At 40.3% G+C, this 22,729-nt stretch overlaps 1 protein-coding gene across 1 annotated transcript in view; it reads right to left on the bottom strand.

Annotated features, from left to right (window-relative positions):
- Positions 1–16,656, bottom strand: part of LOC146713549 (uncharacterized) — a 43,526-nt gene extending 26,870 nt beyond the window's left edge. The window contains exons 1-9 of the mRNA XM_085448737.1: positions 16,561–16,656; positions 15,253–15,594; positions 14,637–14,930; positions 14,411–14,536; positions 14,229–14,323; positions 13,137–13,223; positions 3,496–3,570; positions 3,075–3,167; positions 438–512 (exon numbers count right to left, since the gene is read on the bottom strand). Of these exons, the coding sequence (XP_085304863.1) occupies positions 438–512; positions 3,075–3,167; positions 3,496–3,570; positions 13,137–13,223; positions 14,229–14,323; positions 14,411–14,536; positions 14,637–14,930; positions 15,253–15,594; positions 16,561–16,654 (1,281 nt within the window). The 5' untranslated portion in view covers positions 16,655–16,656. The remainder of the gene's footprint in view (positions 1–437; positions 513–3,074; positions 3,168–3,495; positions 3,571–13,136; positions 13,224–14,228; positions 14,324–14,410; positions 14,537–14,636; positions 14,931–15,252; positions 15,595–16,560) is intronic.
- Positions 16,657–22,729: the final 6,073 nt, after the last annotated feature.

Genomic DNA, 22,729 nt, shown 5'->3' with positions numbered 1-22,729 from the left:
TGCATTCACTCCCTTAATAATGAAGTTTTGGTAGAAGCCCCTCCACGTCAGTCTTCGTACTGGCCAAACAGCTCCACAGCACGATGTCCTGTGCTCTTCATCTGAGCTTTACAAGGACAGTTACGTATGAATGCTGTTTGTTGGTTGATCATCCCCCAGAAGCTGGTGAGAAAACTGACACCTTCCCCAGGTATCAGCACCCCCATGTGTATCTGGCTGCTGGTCTTCCTCACTGACAAAACTCACTCAGGCTACGTCCACACTAATGCTTTTTCGTTTGAAAAAGCATCTTTTTCTCTCCGTTTTGGCCTCCCATCCACACTGAGACTTCGTTGTCCCCAAGGAAAAACGCAGCATTTTGAAAACCCTCTCGAAACCTTCCTCCATCATCTCCACTTTATTAACCCCCCCATCTTCTGAGCGATGCTTTCACTGACCTTTGATTCCAGTGTAGGAAATGTTTCCATCAGCTCCTGAATGATTTCATCCAGCTCCGTCTCAGATTTAATCATCTGTCAGAAAGAAAGACAGACAGATGTTGATGTTTCAGCACTTTGTTGATAAAGTGACAAATTTGTCGAAGCTTCACACTGTGAGCAACATGTTTAAACACACAAAAACTAAAATCACTTCATTTCTTAGACATTTTATTTAAATACAACTACTGCTGGTTGGTGCTACTCTGTTCCAGCTTATGACCTTCAACCACACAAGTCTCGTATACTCTAAAGTCTGAAAGCACATTTATTTGTGTTACTGTCTGTTTAAGGTTTGTAGAATAATTAATGAACTTAAACAAAATCACAGCTTTAACAAGGATCCTGTATCTTTAATGAAATGAACCTGAGCAATATTCTCACTCTTGTCTGTGTCTCTTCACCAGTGTTGGTCAAGTTACTTGAAAAAAGTAATCAGTAACTAATTACTGATTACTTCCCCAAAAAAGTAATCCCGTTACTTTACTGATTACTTATTTTCAAAAGTAATTAATTACTTAGTTACTTAGTTACTTTTTAAAAACACGATTTACAACCTGAATAGGTGATAAAGCGATAGATCTTTCAGCCCAATTCTACTTTTTCTGCATAATCCATCATACAAAATGTAATCAAATGGAAAAGTCTCTTTTTTTAACTTGTTTTATTAGTTTTAATCTTTTAACTTTATGCATCAAGCAAAAATTTAATTATCTGCAACATTCTCTGACTTGAATAAATTAGTTTAACATTGAAACCTGTTTTCTGCACATTCCAGCACATAAAATAAAATATTTTTTGTGTTTACACTCAGTCTTTCAAATAGATGCAAGTGAAACGCAGCAGAAAAAAAATAAAGTCAAAGACTCAGCGGTCCTGTTGCTCTATTTTCACCTGTAAAGCAGGACTAGGGGTAGGCGGAGGTTTACCTTGGTGCAGGTGTGCCGCGGTCAGTTGTGCATTACGTCGTTGCGCACTCGGTGCTTGCTCGGAAGTTTAGGGGTTTTTTCGCTGTAAAAAGAAGTTTTCTTCCCACGCACGATGGACGCTAATGTTTTTGTCACTTTTTATGGAATCAAACTCAAAGTAAGGTCAGTACTTCCACGCTTTAAACGCTGCACGCTCATACTCTCTCCCACAATCGATATGTGATCCATTGTTGATCTGCACACAGCTGTTGTCACTGTCGTGAGACATTCTCGCAAAGAAATCACGGTTTTAGTAACGCAGTAACGCAGCGTTCCTACGGGAAGTAACGGTAATCTAATTACCGTTTTTGCAATAGTAATCCCTTACTTTACTCGTTACTTGAAAAAAGTAATCAGATTACAGTAACGCGTTACAAGTAACGCGTTACTGCCCATCTCTGCTCTTCACACACAGTTAATCACATCAAACATAACAATAAACAGAAGCTTTAAATCTCACTTCACTTACTGCTAGTTGATCAAGTGTGTGATAATGTCAATATTTAATATAGAAGCTCAAATTTCAAAAGCAGAAAATGCTGTCAGTTTAGAAAATAAAATTAACATAAGAACATATAAATATTCAGCTCCTATATATCAAATTTGATGACACATTGATTTTAGGACAGACTTTTTTCTTCTTTGCTGTGGAGCATCTTTTACAGTGTGTCATCCTGTTTTTGCCATATCCACAAAATCTCAGTTAAAGGAAGATGACTGTGTTCATTTACTGAGATCCACAGTTTGTATATCATAAATTATTTTTCTCACATTTTAGACATTTAGATTTAGATTAGTTTATTTATACAGTTGAGTTTCACAATAATAATAATAATAATAATAATAATAATAAACTTTATTTATAAAGCACACTTAAAAACCAAGGGTATCCCAAGGTGCTTAACAAGTAAGATAGAGTATAGGTGGAGGATAATAGAAATAGGACCAAAGTAAGTACTAAGTATGCAAGCAGATAACTGTCACTGATACATAGGAAAGCAACAGGTACAGAGCAAACAAGAATTTAAATGAGCATAAAAGTGCATGATATAAAATCATAAAAGAAATATTAACTAGAGGGAAAGGCAAGATTGAATAAGTGGGTTTTTAATCGTGATTTGAACAGTGCAATGGAATCAGATGCGCGGAGGTCGAGAGGAAGGGTATTCCACAGTACCGGGGCAGCCAGAGCAAACGCATGGTCACCCCGGGACTTCAGTCGAGATCTGGGTTGGGTCAGAAGTAGTTGAGTGGCAGATCTGAGTGTTCTAGCAGGAGTATGTGGTTTGAGAAGTTCACTAAGATAACTTGGCGCTAATTTATTAATAGTTTTGAAAGTTAGGAGTAATATTTTAAATTGAATACGGTACTTTATGGGCAGCCAATGCAGGCTACCTAGAACAGGAGTAATAGGGCAAAATTTCCTGGTACCAGTCAAAAGGCGGGCTGCTGCATTTTGGACTGTTTGCAGTATAAGAAGAAGAGAAGAGGGAAGACCATAGTACAAAGAGTTACAATAATCCAACCTGGAGGTCACAAAAGGGTGAGAAAATACTGATGTTTACAATTATACTTTTCACAAAGAGAGTTAAATCAGCAAAATCACAATGTTTATAACTGAACGACAAACCTCTGGATTTTTTTTCTCCAGATGATTCTTCAGTTTCTCTGATGCTTCTTTCACCTGCTGATTGATGATTCCAGTATTCTTCTCTAACTGCAGCTGAAATGTTACATGAAGAAAGAACAGAAGGAAAAAAAGTTCATGCTTCAGACACAATAATGAAACACAACCAGAGTCACATTAAAGCTGTATGATGTAAATATAAGGGAGCTGATGTAGCATGATGCTAACAACATTAAGTGTTGTGGGATGATGTCAACAATCTTGCAGTGGTAGGATTTCAAAGTTGTGTTTGGTTAATGACACACAAACTGCTGCTGGACAAAACTGCAGGAATATAAGTGCACAGGTCTGTGATCATTGGGAGGATGACAGCATCACATATGTCCATGTTTACCTCTGTGTGCTGAGAGATGCTTTCACTGACCTTTGATTCCAGTGTAAGAAATGTCTGCATCCGCTTCTGAATGAATTCAGCCTTCTCTAACTTAGAGTTGATCATCTGTCAGAAAGAAAGACAGACAGATGTTGATGTTTCTGCAGCACTTTGTTGATAAAAGTGCCAAAATTACTGAAGCTTCACACTGTGAGCAACATGTTTCCAACAATTGTGTCCCTTACACAGTCTGATTGGTGTGTTTTTTATTGATACAGACTGGGACTGGGACGACGCGTCGACGTAATCGATTATGTCGACACGTAAAATACGTTGCTGTGCGTCGATGTGTTGTCACTTTCAAAACAGACATGGTTCAGCGAGTAGCAGCAACATGAGTGAGGCAGCCGCAGTCGACTTAAATCACTCCACCCGAACACGCAGTTCTACAGTATGGGGATATTTTAACAGAAAAGGAAGTGATTCAGTCATTTGCTGGCTGTATATACCACATTAACACCATCTGAAAGGCTTTTTTCAGTTGCTGGAAACATTGTCACCAAAAACAGGGCGAGCCTGACTGCTGAGCATATAGAAATGCTAACATTCTTCCACACCAATGCATAACTACTTCATGTGATGAACGTGATTGAACACACACACAGAAATAGGAGAGAAGGCAGCAAAATGGATATTTTGTTAACAAAGAGCACTTTTTTTGCAGAGAGCAAGTGAATGTTAAGTTTCATTTGTTCAAAGATGCCATTGCTGCTGTTTATATTTTATTAATTTTTGGCTATGATTTCCTTTATTCATATTTGTTTTTGCACAGCATTTAATTTTTTTTGTTAAAAACAGAAAACTGTACTACAATTTTATTGTGGATTTTGTTTTTGTTAAATCTCCAATCCATAACTACTTCATGTAATTAACATGATTGATGATTGAACTCACACACACAGAGAAACGTGAGAAACGGCAACAAAATGGATTTTGTTTTGTGAATGAAGAGCACTTTTTTGCAGAAAGCAAAGTGAATGTTACATTTTGTTTAAAGACACCATTGCTGCTATTTATTTTAAATGTTTTGTTAACTTTTCCTTAATTTTATATATATTTTAATATTTCATTTCTTGTTAAATGCTATCTCTAATATAAGATTGTACTACTACTACAACTTCATTTTGCAATTTTTTTATTAAAAGGTGTTCAAATGAAGAAATTTGTGTTTTTCATTGAGATACATAAATTAGTAAATGTGAAATTGCTGTACAAGTCAAACAATGGGGAAATAATCGATAATCAAATCAAATCAAAATAGAATCGGATTGAAAAATTAATCGTTTTGCCCAGCCCTAATACAGACTGTACAGAGTAAAATATAAATAGAGTCAATTATTTTAAATATAGTCACAAACACAAGAAAGCTATCCATCCATTCTCTACCGCTTATCCTTCCCAGAGTTGAGGGGGGCTGGAGCCTATCCTAGCTGTCATAGGGCGAGAGGCAGGGTACACCCTGGACAGTTCGCCAGTCTGCGCAGGGCTAACGCATAGACACAGACAACCATTGGCACCCACACTGTGGGAGGAAGCCAGAGTACCCAGAGAGAACCCACGCAATCATGGTTGTTAGCACTGTTGCCTCACACCAAGAAGGTCCTCAGTTCAATTCCACCAACAGGCCGGGGTCTTTCTGTGTGGAGTTTGCATGTTCTCCCCGTGTTTGTGTGGGTTTTCTCTCCAGGTACTCTGGCTTCCTCCCAGATTAATTAGTAAATTGCACATAGGTGAGTGTGAATGGTTGTCTGTGTCTATGTGTTAGCCTTGCGACAGACTGGCGACGTGTCCAGGGTGTACCCTGCCTCTCGTCCTATGACAGCTGGGATAGGCTCCAGAGCCCCCTGTGACCCTGGGAAGGATCAGCGGAAGAGACTTGATGGATGATACAATGATTACACATGAAAACTAAAGTCACAATACAATACAATACAGTTTTATTTATATAGCACATTTAAAAACCCGAAGGCACACCACAGTGCTTCACAATAATATGGAGAATCAACATAAGTCAATGACAGGGTACAGATCAGGCACTAGCACAAACAGAATAGAGGCACTAACAGACCAGAGTTAAATAAAATAGGCATCAACCTCAAAAAGTTTACAGATTGAGGAGGTCGGTGAGGTAGCTGGGCGCAATGTTATTCAGGATTTTAAAAGTGAGTAGCAAGATTTTAATCTCAATGCAATATTTGATAGGTTACCAGTGTAGATCAACAAGAGCTGGAGTAATAGGATCAAATTTCATAGCTCCAGTAAGAAGGCGAGCTGCAGCATTCTGAACGAGTTGCAGCCTTCAAAGAGAGAAGGCTTGGAGACCACAGTAGAGAGAATTGCAATAATCTAACCTGGAGGTCACAAAAGTGTGGATAAGTTTTTCCAGGTCCCTGTGTGGTATATAATGCTTAGCTTTTGAAATCTGTCGCAATTGGAAAAAAAAAAAACAGATTTAACTACAGATGATACTTCCTTATTGAGCTTAAAGGAGCTATCCAAATAGACACCCAGGTTATGCATAGAATCAGAGAGAGAGTTAGCTAGGGGCCCCAGCAGGGCAACAAGCTGGTCTCGAAGAATATGGCTGTCGAACACCATAACTTCAGTTTTTTTCTCATTTAAAATGAGGGAATTATCTGACAGCCAATCTTTAACCTCTCTCAGGAAATCGAACAGGGAGTTCAGTGATGCTGACAAATCATCAGTCAGTTGACAATAGATTTGAATGTCTTCAGCGTAAAAGTGATAAGAAATATTGCATTTTTATATGGAGCCCAAGGGTAGCATATACAAAGAGAATAATGAAGGGCCCAATACAGACCCCTGGGGCACACCACAGCAGAGAGAAGCAACAGAGGAAGAGTATCCTCCCATCACAACAGAGAAGGATCTATCTGTGAGGTAAGAATTAAACCAGTTAAGGGCAGAACCCTTGATGCCTACAACAAGCTCTAGCCTCCTCACGAGTATATTATGATCAACCATGTCAAAGGCTGAAGACAGATCCAATAAAACTAAAACGGCAGGGTGACCAGAGTCAGCAAATACAAGAAGATCATTATAGACTCTTAGCAGGACGTTTCAGTGCTATGGTGTGGCTTAAAGCCAGACTGGTATTTGTCAGTGATATTATTTGCAACTAAGTAAGCATGTATTTGGAGAAAGACGGCTTTCTCCAAAATTTTTGATAAAAACTGAAGTTTTGAGATTGGCCTATAATTTGCAGGGTCTTTCTGATCGAAATTACTTTTTTTTTTCAGAATAGAGTGCACTACCACATGTTTAAAAGCAGTCGGGACACAGCCCACTAACAATGATACATTCATTAAAAATAAGACGTAATATATAAAATATATATAAAAATATAAAAATAAGATGCCCAGTTTCCTCAAAACCTTCCTTGATAAAACGGAAGGAAGGATATCATGCACAGCATTTCAGTTTCTTAATTTTTCAATTATTCCCTTAACCCTTGGATGCACAACCTTCCAATACCTACACTCTTCCACGAGTGGGGTCAAAAATGACCCCAAATAGAAACAATGCATTTTGCTATAAACTCTGTTGTTATTCTTCAAAATCTTTAAAACAAAGAGTTGTAATATTTTCATATTTGAGGTATTCCTCATAAAACATGTTTGTGACATGAGGCACTTTGCATTTTTATTTAGTTTTTCATTAATTTTAAGAAATTGCAGTTTTTGTATAATTGTATCACTTTTGTATGTTTGCTCTGCATATACTGCAGAAGCTTGGTCTTTCCTCTGAAAGGCACAAGTTGTTCATCTACTGTAACACAATCACTGAGCATGAATTTCTGCCTGCCGTTGACCAGGAACAGGCCCCATATGTAGCAGAAAGCTGCCATGTGGTTTGTTTTCAGTCGGTAGGCTCTGGTCCTCCTGTCATCAAAGTGCAAGAAACGGTGAATATCTTTAAATCTTTGAATTGACATAGTGGCCTTGTACAATGGGTTATGCAGAGGACTCCCAAAAACACACCAACTGGTACATCCCAGTTCTTCTCACTTCCTGCAAGAATGGTCAATCAAATGAAGGCCATGAGCTTTTGTTTGATTACATTTTTCCACTCTTTTCCCCTGTCTGTGGCTACTCTTCGTGCCTCCATGTTTGTTCATGTCAGCTCATCTTCTATTATATTATCAGACATGAACATCTTCCATACATCTATTGGGGAGACAGTACTAAACCCAGGTGCAAGCCCTGGCTGACTAATTCAGAATATTGTGGCTAGAGCAGTAAGAGGGGCTCATCCTGTTAGACTCAATATCCATCTCCTCTTCAGAGGACTCCTCTTTATCTGACTGGCCTTATTCAGTGGGGGGGACAATAGTCTGGGTCCTCTATGTCTGAGATCTCAGATTCTGAGTCAGTGCCTCCGATGGGCTCCTCATCCCATCCGTCCTGGATCATTTGTAGGGCCACACGGATCCTAGCTGGCCTCATAGCAGCCATGTTAAATATTTGTTATGTTAAATATTATTAGTGCGCATGCGCCAACCAGCGTGCAGCCTGTTACAGTCGCTCCTGCTTTTCTCTTAGTTTAGCTCTTTTTTCTTACGTATTCTTTTTTTTTCTGACTTGTATTTTACTCCGTTTTCTATCTCTTACTCAATCATGTGGATTGAGAGAGTTTTTGTTCTTCTGGTGGCCGTGGAACTGTTACTTTTATCAAGGAACGGGACCGCGGCACATCTCCTACACGCACGGACTGTTTACTCCAGAGATCAGCTGATCGCCCTGATGCCGGCCGGCTCGCTGGCCAGGCCCGCAGAAGTACCAGCTGAAATTTGGAGGAAAACACATCGGGGATGCAGAGGTCAAGGACAGAAGAGAAGAAAAAAGGTGACGGTGAGACAGCGGAGGCTCGAAGCGAGGAGGAGGTTTAAACCGTGTCTGCCGTCTATCGTGATGGGTAATGTGCGATCGTTGGCAATTAAAATCGACGAGCTCTCAGCACTGGTACGGAGTCAGAGGGAATACCGAGAGTGTAGCCTGATGTGTTTCACCGAATCATGGCTGCACCAGGACATTCCCGATGAGAATGCTTCCGTGGAAGGCTTCCACACTGTTCGGGCGGACAGGGACAGCATCGCTAGCGGTAAGCGGAAAGGAGGTGGGCTTGCTGTTCTAGTTAACAACCGGTGGTGTAACCCTGCCAACATAACAATCAAAGAAAGGATTTGTTGCCCGGACACTGAACTGTGTGCTGTTGGACTCAGGCCGTATTATTTACCCAGGGAATTCTCTCACGTCATCTTGGTGGCTGTTTATGTTCCCCCCTCTGCTAACCCCACAGCTGCATGTGACACTATCCACTCTGCCATAGCTCGGCTACAGACTCAGCACCCGAGTGCCTTTATTGTGATCTCGGGTGACTTCAACCATGTATCACTGGACAATACACTACCAACATTCAAACAATATGTGGACTGTCCCACCAGGGGAGAGAAAACTTTAGACTTACTGTATGCTAACGTCAAGGATGCATACAGCTCCTCCTCCCTCCCCCCACTTGGTAGGTCAGATCATAACCTGATTCACCTCACCCCCCGCTATGTGCCAATTGTGAGGAGGGAACCTGTGACCACCAGGACTGTCAGGAGGTGGTCAGAGGAGGCCTTAGCAGAACTACAGGGCTGTTTCGAGGTGACCGACTGGGAAACACTCTGTGAGCCTCACGCCGAGGACATCAATGGGCTTACTGAGTGTATCACAGACTACATAACTTTCTGCACCGACTCCATTGTTCCAGCTCACACTGTTCATTGTTACCCAAATAACAAGCCGTGGGTGACTAAGGACATCAAAGCCCTCCTCAACAACAAGAAGAGGGCTTTCAGAGGGGGCAACAAAGAGGAGGTGAGGAAGATCCAGGTGTTACTAAAGGACAAGATCAGAGAGGCTAAGGACAATTACAGGAGGAAGCTGGAGTGGAAACTCCAGCAGAACAGCATGAGAGAGGTGTGGAGGGGCATGAAGACCATCACTGGATTCAGGCCAACCAACAGCAGGGGAGCTGAGGGAGGTGAGAATAGAGCTAACGAGTTGAATCTGTTTTTCAATAGATTCGACACCACAGTGTCTGCTCCCACCCCCACAACCTCACCTGTAGTCAGCCTGGAATCCAGAGCCACACCACTGTGCCAGCCTCTCTCTTCACATGTTGCCTCCTGTGAGATTCCTGACACCCCTCCCCCACCCATCACCTTCACTCAATACCAGGTTGAGATGCAAATGAGGAGACTTCACTCAGGCAAGTCTGCTGGACCAGACGGAGTGAGTCCCCTCGTCCTCAAGACCTGTGCCCCCCAGCTGTGTGGAGTCTTTCATAAACTGTTTATGCTGAGTCTGAGTCTGCAGAGGGTCCCGGTGATGTGGAAGACATCATGCCTCGTCCCTGTACCAAAGACGCCACGTCCCAGTGGCCCCCAGGATTACAGGCCCGTGGCACTGACCTCCCACATCATGAAGACCCTGGAAAGGCTCATCCTGGACCAGCTGCGACCCATAGTAAGACCACATCTGGATCCCCTTCAGTTCGCTTATCAGCCTCGTCTCGGAACTGAGGACGCCATCATCTACCTGCTCAATCGTGTCTACACCCATCTGGACCAGCCGGCAAGCACTGTGAGGGTCATGTTTTTTGACTTTTCCAGTGCTTTCAACACCATCAGGCCGACCCTCCTGGGTGATAAGTTAGCAGCGATGCAGGTGGATGCTTCTCTGGTGTCCTGGATTGTTGATTACCTGACAGGAAGACCACAATATGTACGTCTCCCACAGTGTGTGTCTGACAAGGTGATCAGCAACACAGGGGCACCACAGGGGACTGTCCTCTCCCCCTTCCTCTTCACCCTCTACACCACAGACTTCAGCCACTGCACAGAGACCTGCCATCTTCAGAAGTTTTCTGATGACTCTGCGGTGGTTGGATGCATCAGCAGGGATGATGAGACAGAGTACCGGGCTGTGGTCGACTCCTTTGTCACGTGGTGTGAGCAGAATCATCTGCAGCTCAACGTGGCAAAGACCAAGGAACTGATCGTGGACTTCAGGAAGACCAGGAAACACTTGACCCCTGTTTCAATCCAGGGGGTCAGTGTTGACATTGTGGAGGACTATAAATACCTTGGAGTACACATTGACAATAAACTGGACTGGGCTAAAAACACCACAGCACTTTACAGGAAGGGCCAGAGTCGTCTCTATTTTTTGAGGCGACTGAGGTCCTTCAACATCTGCCAGAAAATGCTGAGGATTTTCTATGAGTCTGTTGTGGCCAGTGCGATCCTCTATGCTGTTGCATGCTGGGGGAGCAGGCTGAGGGTCGCAGATGCCAACAGACTTAATAAACTGATCCGTAAGGCCAGCAATGTTGTGGGGATGGAGCTGGACTCCCTCAAGGTGGTGTCGGAGAGGCGGATGCTGTCCAAGATAAAGACAATGTTGGATAACACCTCCCACCCACTCCATGACATGCTGGTCAGTCACAGGAGCTCGTTCAGTGAGAGACTGAGATTACCGAAAAGCACCACTGAACGACACAGGAAATCATTCCTGCCTGTGGCCATCTCCCTGTACAACGCATCCACTTAACACACTGTTTGCTGCTACAGCTACACATGTTTCTTTTCCAACTATTTATTTATAAGTGACTTATGTATGTATGTATGTATATATATATGTATATATTGTACTATTCTTAGTTAGTGTATTGTCTGTCTTGTCTTAATGTTGGTTTAAAATGGAGCACTGTAACAAAAAATAATTTCCCCCAGGGATCAATAAAGTATTCTGATTCTGATTCTGATTTTTAAAAAATCAGAAAGGACAATGTTTGAAATGCACAGGAAACTTTAAACAGGGCTACACAAAAATGGTCCTCAGGTGCGCATTTGCTGTCAAAATAAAAGACGCGTACCAGATAAGAAGTTGGAACGCTCGTTTGTGTAGATAAGATGTTCTGGAGGAGGACAGACGTTTGTTCAGAACTCTTAAAGATGTTGAAGAAGCAAGCTCCGTAAGCAATTACTTAGGTGTAAGTTCATGTTCATGTTTAACAGACAATAATGATAACACAACCAGAGTCACATTAAAGCTGCAAATAAAAGCTGTATTATGCAAATATTAGGGGTGCAACGATACTCGTATCGATATTGAACCGTTCGATGCAGTGCTTTCAGTTCGGTACGCATATGTATCGAACAATACAAAATTTTTAATTTATTTTATCAACTTTCCTTCTGATGATGCTGTCTGTGTTGAGCGCTCAGTGGATCTGCGCTCGACAGTGCAGCCTAGGCGGAGTAGTTGAACGCAGATTCACTGAGCGCAGGGCAAGCTAGCGAGACAGAAGTTAAGCTCTCCTTGCAACATGGCAAATTGAACCTCCCCCACCCTCATTCAGATCTGGCGTTTGGAACTATTTTGGTTTTCATGTGACGTATGACCCTGAAGGTAAGCGTGTCATGGAAACAGTATGTTGGATGTGCCACGCAATGCTCAATTACATAGGTGGGAACTAGTGTGTTACCGCAGTTAGCTCGTTAACGTGTTCGCTGTCCAGCCCCACGCACGGGGCGATCCACGGTAGCTCGTTAACGGAGATTTGCCGTGTTGTGGCGTTAATGTCATTTCAACGAGATTAATATATGACTGCACATTTACTCCGACAGCATCCTAGTGCAAAGACAAGTGGAAGAAGACAAAAACAACAAGCACACATGCTACAAAATTTACCCGAGTCATTTAGACAGCCGTTAGCACATGATTCTCCTTATGGGGACCTGATATGTTTAATATGCTGCTGAGACTATAGCCCAGAAGAAGCGTATAGTATAGCTTTTATTTTGGAAAGAGCCATTTCTCTGTAATAAACTCTCTTTTCCAAAGAGGAGTGATTCCTCAATCAGATACAGGGCTCACAAAATCGCTAGCCCGACGTCCCAGGGCTAGCGATTTTTCCAGGCGGGCTACCAAAATCTATCTCTGCCCTGTCCGTCGGGCTATCACCCCTAGTAAATATAACAGAATGATATATAAAAACTAATACATGAACAAGTATTTGTAAATAAATTGAGTCCTCTGTCCCCCATGACTGTATATTTACAGCAGTGTCATTTCATGGCTGAACGATGATTGTACACTTTTCTGCTGCTTTTGTTGATGTTCAATATATTTAAGATCCTGCGCAGCTTTCCCTTATTAATTTCCTTACTAATAAACTAAAATATTTGTTATTTTTTATTCTCACATGGATCTTTCTTGCATTTTATACCTTTAGACATTAATTTTATTCATTTATTTTTATATTTGATGATGAGTAAATGCACTGGAATTTCATTCTGATGTGCACTAACTGTTCCGAATGACAATAAACTCGCGATTCCATTTAATTCTGACACATTTCTGCAAGCCAGTCCTTTCTTTGAATTTCAACGTGGATTATAAGTTTGTTTAATATATAGAAACAGTTACTTTTTTAGACATTTGTTACAAAATAAACAAAATAATCTCCTTCATAACTTTACAATACAGAGATAAAGAGACATTTAATAGGGACACACTCACACACACATGACAAATATATACCAAATAACAAATACTAACCTCTTCTTTAATGTCCTGCAGATTCTTTTCAGCTTTCTCCCTCCTCTTTTGTTCCTCCTGAAGTTTCGACGTCCAAGTTATTGGCCACTAAGAGATGGCAGACAAACCAAGTACAAATACGTTGTTACTGTACTTCAGTATAATTTCTCAGTATCTTTACTTGAGTATTTTTCTGAGATCCTTTTAGTTGTACTCACATTTTTAAACAAATAGCTGTACTTTTGACAAATTATATTTTCAGAACAGGCTTGTTACTTCTTTTTTTTTACGCACTGCTGAGGAGTCATTATTTTACATCACTGTGAGCCTTCAAATATCAAACTGATTTGAGCCAGGAGATGTCGCATAAAAAGAGATGACATGTGCCAAAGTCAGAGGTTAAAGTGGACCCCTAGTGTTACATCTCTTCATCTGAGCATCTGCTTTTTCCTTGCCACACATTGACCTACTTTGATGGGATTCTCGATTCCCAAACGTGCTTCAGTAAGAAACTTAGTTATATTTGTGCTGTGATGTGCATGTAGTGGCCGTTATGTTGTAAAACAGCGCTGATGGCAGCAACTGGTTGCACAGCTTGGTACACTCGCCAGAGGAGGCAAAATCAGCTTGTGTTGGTCAGTTGCTCTCCTCCACACAGTGCTCATTTATAAAGTGCTTTAAAAACCCAAACGTTTGAGTGCAGCTAGACAAAAAACAAACAGCACAAATGTAGTCAAATAAACTGATTTTTAGTTATACTGTAGTTATTTTCCTCTCAGTTCTCGATTCTCTCACTAGTTAGCTAATTTTAGAGAATTGTGGATCAATATGATTGTCATTGTGTAAGATGATTAGATCTTTAGCAGAGTGATTACATCTTTAGGATGAATACTGACTTCTGTTTCCTACACAGACACACACACATATCACTGATCACATCACATGCTCATAGAGACACCCATAATGTCTGTGTGGTAACCGTGTGCAGTTTTTTTTTTTCTGTTAAGCATTATTTCAGATAGTTTTATTTTTAAATTAGGATTAATATTTCATCTCATTTCTGAAAAACAATGAACATCTTGATATTTAACTTGTTCGTGTTTATCCACTCACGAATGAAGTCTTATTCCTAGTTTTGGGAGAAGAGCCTCTCAGAGGAACTTTAGCACCTCCCACATCAATCTGATCCTCTGGGCTTCTGTTGTTCTCTTTTTGAAATTAAAAATAAATAAGAAGGAATGAAAATGAAAACATTGATTTATAGTAGAGGTAGGAAAAATTTATCAGTGACTTACTGTGTTTCTTCATTCTACATAACAGGACAGCAGCTGATGAAATTAACAGCATGATGCAAAGAGCCAAACTAACAGCCAAACCGATGATGACAGAGGGAGAACTGGATGGGACCTCAAAGAAATCCTCTGAAATGGTAAAAAAACAAAACAAAACAAAAACCTAGAAATCTGGACTTCAGATGTTCAAAAAGTGTTTCTATCATGAATGCAATAATATAATTTGAACCTGGAACATGTCTGTGTGTCTCTCTGCTCTGGCTGATTTTCTTCTGTTGGACTCTGCAGGTGATGTTGTTGCTGTGTCTCTTCTCCACAGTCACTCTGCTGCTGACAGTATAGAGGTCATCAGGACCTCTGAGGGTCTCTGTAGGTCCAGCAGAGAGGAGGTTTCCCTCCCCGTCCAACCACAGCAGCTCAGGCTCTGGATACCAGCCTGCAGACTCACACTGTAAAACCACTCCTGCTCTGTTTTTGTCAATCCCTGATAAACTGATGACAGGTGAGGTGGCAGCATCTGATGCTGAGCAAAAGAAAACATGACATTTCAAAGTCAATGGGCATTAATGAAATTACAAGATGCAAAAATATACTTGTGTACCTGTAAAGCTAATAGACTTCTGAATTCATAAATTTGGTCACTTACAAAGAAATGAAGAGTCTAAAATGTTTATGTTAGCTTAATTTTAATGGCGAGAGACTATTGAACAAAAAAATCCAGAACAAAAAATTTGTCTACAGAATCAATTTATTCCATTCCGACCTCTCCATCATGGGCAAGAACAAAGAGCTCTTAAATTATACCAGGGACAAGACTGCACAATACAAGACGAGAAGCTACTTACCAACAACTAGCTCGACGAAAGCTTCTTTGTCCATCTCTGGAATATAGCATTTGTATGTCCCTGTATCATCAAATTTCACTTTGGAGATTTTCAGTGAAATATTTCCGTACTTGAGCTCATCAACAAACAATGACGTCCTTCCTTTGAAAGTAGGATTTTTTAATTTTTCGATTTCCTGACTGGCACGTGAAACGTAGACAAATCTGGGGTCAAGGGAAGATCTTGTCCACTCCAGTGTCTTTATAGAAACATCGTATGCAGGTTCCAGATGACATGGCAAAATTACATCATCACCAGCTCTTGCCACCAGTGCCTGAGATGGACCAATCAAATGAGGCTGACCTGAAAACAAGTAATAATAATTCTTAAATAAGAAATCACCAGAAGGAGGGATTTTTTTAGCATTATCTCACAATTTTTTTTAAAATTACTAAACCTAAAGGCCATGTCTCTAACAAGCATCTTCTCTGATTCTAAAACTATTAATATTATTGTTAGTGTATAGTGTTTGTTAAAATATAATACTATATAGCTATCCTGTTTAAATACCTCTGCTGATAGAAACTGAAATGTGTTGGTTCATAAAAATAAAACAGTTTTGTATCCCGCCAGTGTTGTTTTGACTTCTTAAAACATGGATCTTAATAAAGGCACATTAAAAGCACAAATATAAATAATTAAAATGTGTGCTTGAAATATGAAAAAAACCAAACATTTATTTATGTCATGTTTCAGCTGTATGCAGGCAGGAATTGGACCCAAACGCAAACTCATTGGAAACGGGATTGAACTCAAAATGGCAGCTTTTATTGCTGAACACAAAACTCTACAAAACCTGAACTGGGAAGAATCTAACAAAACACACAGGAAGCCACAGGGAGAAACACACAGCATGAGGGAGATCACAACACTGACACACAGAAACACAGGGCTTAAATACACTGGGAAATAACGAGGGGAATGAGACACGGAAGAGGGAGCACAGCTGGGAGAAATCGGACATAACGAGACCCAAGGGAAGCGAAACTCAGTACATTCACGTAGGACACAGACCTTCAAAGTAAAACAGGAAATGTAACATAGATGCAGACTTGACTAGGGGAGACAGAGCAACTAAGAAACACAGAGGGCGGCTAACTAAATACTCAGAAAACTAAAGAGAATACAAGAAAGCCAAACTAAGACACTAGACTAAAGAATAAACTGGGGCAACAAAGAGAACTAAGATCATAATACAAAAACTCGACACAAGAAACTCAAAACACTGGGTCACTGACTCAGGACCGTGACAATTTATGTATTAATTACCATTACAGACATCCTTTAGGAGAATGATGAAGATCAGAACACTGAAAGCTTTAAGCAGTGATTGAGGAAAAAGTCCATCCTGCTGATGAGCCATCCTGCAGCAGATCAGGGGTCCCCAATCCCAGTCCACGAGGGCCGGTGTCCCTGCAGGTTTTAGATGTGTCCTTGATCCGTCACAGCTGATTTAAATGGTGTAGTAGATCATGCTATCTATACTGTCTTCTACAATTGCAGTAGTGTCACCTGCTGTAAAGGTACAGAAAAATCTAGTTCATAGATTCACCTTTTCCACCCACATAAAAGCTTTAGAACAACTTACACTTGGACTATATTCTTCAACCCAGTTTGACTCCAACAGTTTTAACAGTTTTTTAGACAGAAGCTACATGTCACATTAATAATAACATTAAATTTAATAGACAACATACCCGTTGACTGTGCTCTCTCTCTGCAACTCACTGAATGACTGTTAAAGAAAAACGAGTACAAATGATCAGTGATAGTTTCACTTACAGTGTGAACTTTGAGCCTGCTCCTAAGTAACACTTAAGTTTCATAAACACTGCAGCAGCAATTAAGAAACCTGTTGATGAGGACTGTTCCTTTGTTTCTGTCTATCTTATCAAGTTCATAAAGAGTTTGTAGTTGTTTGGTGTATTTTTTGCTGCAGGGAGCAGATTTGCTGATATATCTCCTACAATCTTATAAAAATGTAAGTGAAAGTAAGAGTTAAACAGTGAAAAACAAAAGAAAGAAAGCTCTTCCTGTTTTACCAATTTGATTTACCATAATACAGATTGCTCACAGAAAATCCTCTTTGTTCTGCATGTAGCTTAGTTCATGGCCCATCAGCACTTCCATTACAGTAGGTGTGCAAACACAGACACACCTATTTGGGCCCTGCTTGATATAATTGCAAGTTTGGCCTCCCCACACAGCTCCACCGTTCTCAGTGGTACATGGAGCAATGTTCCATGTTTGATACGAGTTAGTGGCAATAATGTACTGAGGAGGTGTGGCCCCAGGCTCAGCTGCAGAGGAGAAGTGGGTCACATCAATAAATGCTTCACAGTAATAAAAACATTTCAGTGTGTCATGTCCACTTTTATATGTACCATGTGTTCACTGTGGAGCACGGGTGGGCAGCCAACTGTGGGCCTTGGTATCGACGTAACATGTGAGACAGTGGGGCCCTGCGCAGTGGAATTCCAGTAGGGCAGTCCACGCCCAGAGCATTTGCATACTGTTTGTGTACACTGTGGACAAATATACCCTACATTTCATGCCAGTATATGCGGTCTACAGTCGGCTGCCCACAGTGTCCATGTCTCCATGGAGGCATGTTTGCTGAGGATGAGCTTTTGTTTACTTTTGTTAATCTATTTATTTCAACACTCAAACAAAAAACTATTGAACAGAAGACAATCATGGAAAGGATTGCCAAATGATTAAAATGCCTCATTTTAGCATTACCTGTTATTCTATTTAATGTATTTAAGTTGGACCTACTTGGACCACTCAATTAACTGATGAATTAACTTATTTACTACAAAGGTCATCCAACCCGGGGGGGCAATGCAGGGGGGGGAGGTATGAAAATGAAATAAATAAATAAATAAAATAACGGTTGGACACTGCTAGCATAATGAGCAGGTTTTTGAAAGCGCTCCCACACAAGCAGGAGATGAAGCATCGCTGAATATGTTTCCAAACCAACCTTTCCTTTCAAGACAAAAAGTAGGAAATATGGTGAAGCATATCTTCCCTTTGGCTTCAACTGCACAGGTGCCGAGGTAGGTCTCTGCAACAGTATTAGTTACCCCTGCGTGGGTACACACACTGGGCTCTCCAAATCACGGACAAACAGTATCCCACATTCTTGATTTTAAGTTTACAAACACTTCTTATAATGACTAACTACTCCTGACATTTTGGAGATGTTAGCTCTTTATACAGGAAAGTTACCGTGGGATACAAATAAAATCAGGCTGATCCTGCCACGATTTGTTCCCTCGGTTCAAATCATGGACAAACAGTATCCCACAGCTGTTTTTGTTTTTGAAGCCCTTTTGCACAGAGAGGCATTTTTTTAAATGTATTGATAGCAATGTTGAATATTATTACACAGGGAAAAAACAACTACATGTAAAATAATCACACTGTGATGCCTCTGCCTTTCTCAATGGAGGGACAGTAACTTCGTGTGTGTATGTAACCGTGTAAAACCTGAAGTTAGTAAGATTAACAGTATTTTGTCTCTATCTGTAAACAATAACGTGGTGCACAGCATGACGTGAAAAAAGGCACGCACCTTTGACGTTGCGTAGCGAAATCTGTTTCCTTGTCAACAACGGAGTGGTGGGGGGAGATTTTTCATGTAAAAGAAAGGGGAGCCTAACAAAAAAGTTTGGGAACCACTGATCCAACCCATGGAAGTTCATTTCTAGAGTCTAGATAACATAAAATGTGTTATGCACACCGTTATTTTCTCCAATTTATTGGATTTATAACAAATTTCACATAGCTGTCACTCCATCCATACATCCTCTTCCACTTGTCCTTGTCAGGGTCATGGGGAGGCTGGAGTTACAGGGTGAGAGGTGACGTACACCCTGCAGGCTACTAGTCTATTGCACAGCCAACACAGGCAACCATTCATACTTACAGGCAATTCAGAATCACCAATCAACCTAACCCCACAAACTGCATGTCTTTGGACTGTGGAAGGAAGCCAGAGTACCCAGAGAAAATCCACGCAAACACAGGGAGACCATGCAAACTCCAGACAGAACTTTTTGATTTGAACTCAGAGTCTTCTTTCTTTGAGGCAACAGTGCTAATCACCAGGTTATTGAGCAGTCTCTCCATACTAAAAAAAATAGGAAAGCAATAATTACAAAGCTCGATACAGAATTATCTTTACTTTTTTTTGTCCTTGACAGGTTAAACTACAATAAATAACAATAGCATATATATGGAGTGTGTATTCTTCTCTTCCTAATATAACCTCACTGATTTTCCTGTGGTTTGAAATCTCATGTGAGTCTGTGATATCACATGTGCAGGCAACTAGTTAGACTCTTGTAAATGTACTAACCACCTAATTTCCTTTTTTTGAGTGAACTAGAGGAACAGGTCCAACTCCCTGTTTCAGACTATGTGAGTAATTGTTCTTAGGTTTCTCTTTATATTTTAAGATTTACTGTATATATGTTTATACATCAAATAATTTATGGCTTTCCTGTCCTAATTTAGTCATGCTTTTAGTTATTCTGCTGGGGACACATGTTCAAAATAGCTTTACCCGACAAATGGATGAAAAGGTTAGAGAAGTTAGAAAAACAATTTAATCAGAATTTTGATTAATCTGTTAACATCTTGTGATGTTTCTAATTTTCAGCTGCAGCTACTCTTCATGTGACTCCTAACAGACTGCAACACTTTCAATATGAGTCGTTATCTTTTGATTGTGAGAGCAAGAGAAGTTAGAACATTTTAGTCCAGCGTGTAAGTAAGTAAAAGAACTTCATCTTCGGAGCCCCGCAAGGGACATGGGAGAAAAAAAATTACGATGAACTTTTGCGAGATACAATACAAACTCAGGATCTTGCAAAAGTTGAATCCCAACAATGGCGGCAGCTACTTAGTTGTAATATTACTCTTTCTGGGTCACAAAATAAACTTTAAAGATATTTTGAGGTGTGAATGTAGTTGTGTAAACGTCAGATATCTGCTCGGTTTACAAGACATCACATATTTGCAAAAGTGCTCTGACGTTTTCGGAGATCTGACACCCACCATCTCGAAGCTAACGAGACCTACTACAGCCAGGAGGAACACCGCATTCCCGGCACATTGTGCCTCGACCTCCCGGTCGGCTTCAAGCTGGCGGCCTCCGAAGAATGCGGCTAAAACTTTTGCGAAATCCCGAGTTTGTTTTGTGAGATCTCGCAAAAGTCCGTCTTAATTTTTCTTCCTCCCATGTCCCTTGCAGGGATATTCATATACGTAAATTCTACAAACTACAAACATGCTTCGTCTTCAGTCATTTCAGACAGCTGGGCTTCTGAGTTTGTATCAAGCAGTCATTTTCACAAAAGAAACCGAAACAATTCATGTGAGTTGACTCCACCCACTCTATAACCAGCAGAACAATCAGCAGCAGTGTTTTATCTCTATTTGGCAAATACATTAAAGAAAAGCACAAAGGCTCAGCCAAGGCTGGAGGTGACCCATCAAACACTCACCAGGAACACAGATCAGCTTAGACTATGACCTTTTATTTTGAAATGAGTCTGCTCCATATCAGTGTAACTTAAGCACATAACTAAAACTGAAAGCAGAGTTCCTATAAGTCACCTCGATGACACAAAGTCCTGCTTTAAGTGCAGGTCTCTGCACGACTCCAAGAACAGCTCTTTATAGACATAAATACTGCTTTTCTCACACTTTGCTGCTACATTTGGAGCTTTGTGGGAGGTTTCAACAACATTTGTTATCTTGTATGTGCTCACCGCTCACATTTTGACGGAGAAAAAACAGCCTGACTTTATTCAGTAACATGTAGAAAAAATCCCTTTGTTTTTTACTACAGTTTTAGGGTTTTGTTATAAGGTTCTTGTTTGTTTCTTCTCTGACTCAAAACCAAAACAAACAATAAAGAAACGCAATAAACAAAAAGACTTACCACAGATAAAGACCCCAGACTCCGACACAGTGATCCAAACTATTGCTCTCAAAGTGAAACGAGTGGCTGGAGCCGAGCAGGAAACAGGAATTTAAACAAGTATGAACGAGTCACTGCAAACCAGACACTCCGGTCGGATCACTTTCTAACATTCATCGGTCTATTTATCAGATAAACACTGAGCATGAAAAACACAGGGACGGTTGTCCTTTGTTGCATACTGCACCAGATCAGTACAGACAATGTGTAAAAAAGAGGAGGAGCTCAAAATGGTTTCAGTAGTTTGTTATTACGTTCAACAAGGAGCTTGTGTTTTGGGCAGCATTTGCATTTCAAAGTACATCAAAGTGTAAATACCCACAATGTGTAAATCCTGTCCATGTTTGCCAAGTCCTTAAATCACCTGCTCGATTCATCTTATCTACCTGTCAGACTATGAAAATCCAATCTTTTTTAGAGCTATACAAAGCGGTCCTTTTTTGTATTCTGGTGTATAATGTCTTCAGGTACACACTTCAGGTGTATGCACTGTTTTCTGAACCGGATAAGTTGAGTATCACAAACATTACTTTAATGCTGAATAAGGAAACATTACTCATCAATGCTTAACTTAATAATAAAGATCAATCTCACTGTAATTGTCATGTCACTTAACAGTTTAACAACATTTTCAAGTATATTATATGTGCATGTGTTTGAGTTATTTTTTTCTCTTTCTTTTGTTCTTAGCTCCTTCTATAATGGGTTACATATAAATAATAGGCTGTACTTTGATCCTCCTGCCAGGCAGCTGATCACCACAGTTATAAAATTCTGCAGCCATGCACCAGTGAACTGCTTTATTAAACTCTGGCCTTATATAACCTTAAAACATGACAATGTTTACTGGTCAGAAGGGGGTACCATAGGACCTGTTCATGCTCACACTCCCATATAATGCTTAATCTCATGTATAGTTTCACTCCTTGCTCTTTTTTCCATCACCATCTCATTTGTCTCTGCTTTATTAACTGTAATAGTCTCTCCAGTGATCAAAACACTGAATTGTCCAAACAACATGTTTTCCTTAGCTTTTCTTATTGCCGTGTTTTTAAATTCCTGTGAATAATAACAACACCATGCTTTCCTTATTGTAGAAATTCTGCTGACATATTCAGCAACAGAAACTCTCAAATTCTGCAAAATTCTCCCATTTCTCTGCATATTTTTTAGTTGCACAGGGATAAATTCAACATAATGTCACAAAGCAGATGCATTAATGCCAGTTATAGTTACATACTTTGTGGTACCGAAATTTAAAAATAGGATTTTTAAAAACAATAATGTAAAATTTAAATCATCATCACATCAATGGCATTCACTAAGGTTTCACAAACAGGCAGAGATGGGTTGTTTCTTGTCTGTAGAAGGCTCTTCATTAAGAGGTGATCATATGCACATGAGGCGCGGCTAAAGTTTGGGAAATTACAAAGAAAATTATTG

This window comes from Copadichromis virginalis, linkage group LG3, assembly GCF_057382275.1.
Source record: "Copadichromis virginalis isolate Kocher_CV1m ecotype Utaka linkage group LG3, C_Virginalis_male_GT1.1, whole genome shotgun sequence".
NCBI lineage: Eukaryota > Metazoa > Chordata > Actinopteri > Cichliformes > Cichlidae > Copadichromis > Copadichromis virginalis.
This window is presented reverse-complemented; position numbering and strand designations above follow the sequence as displayed.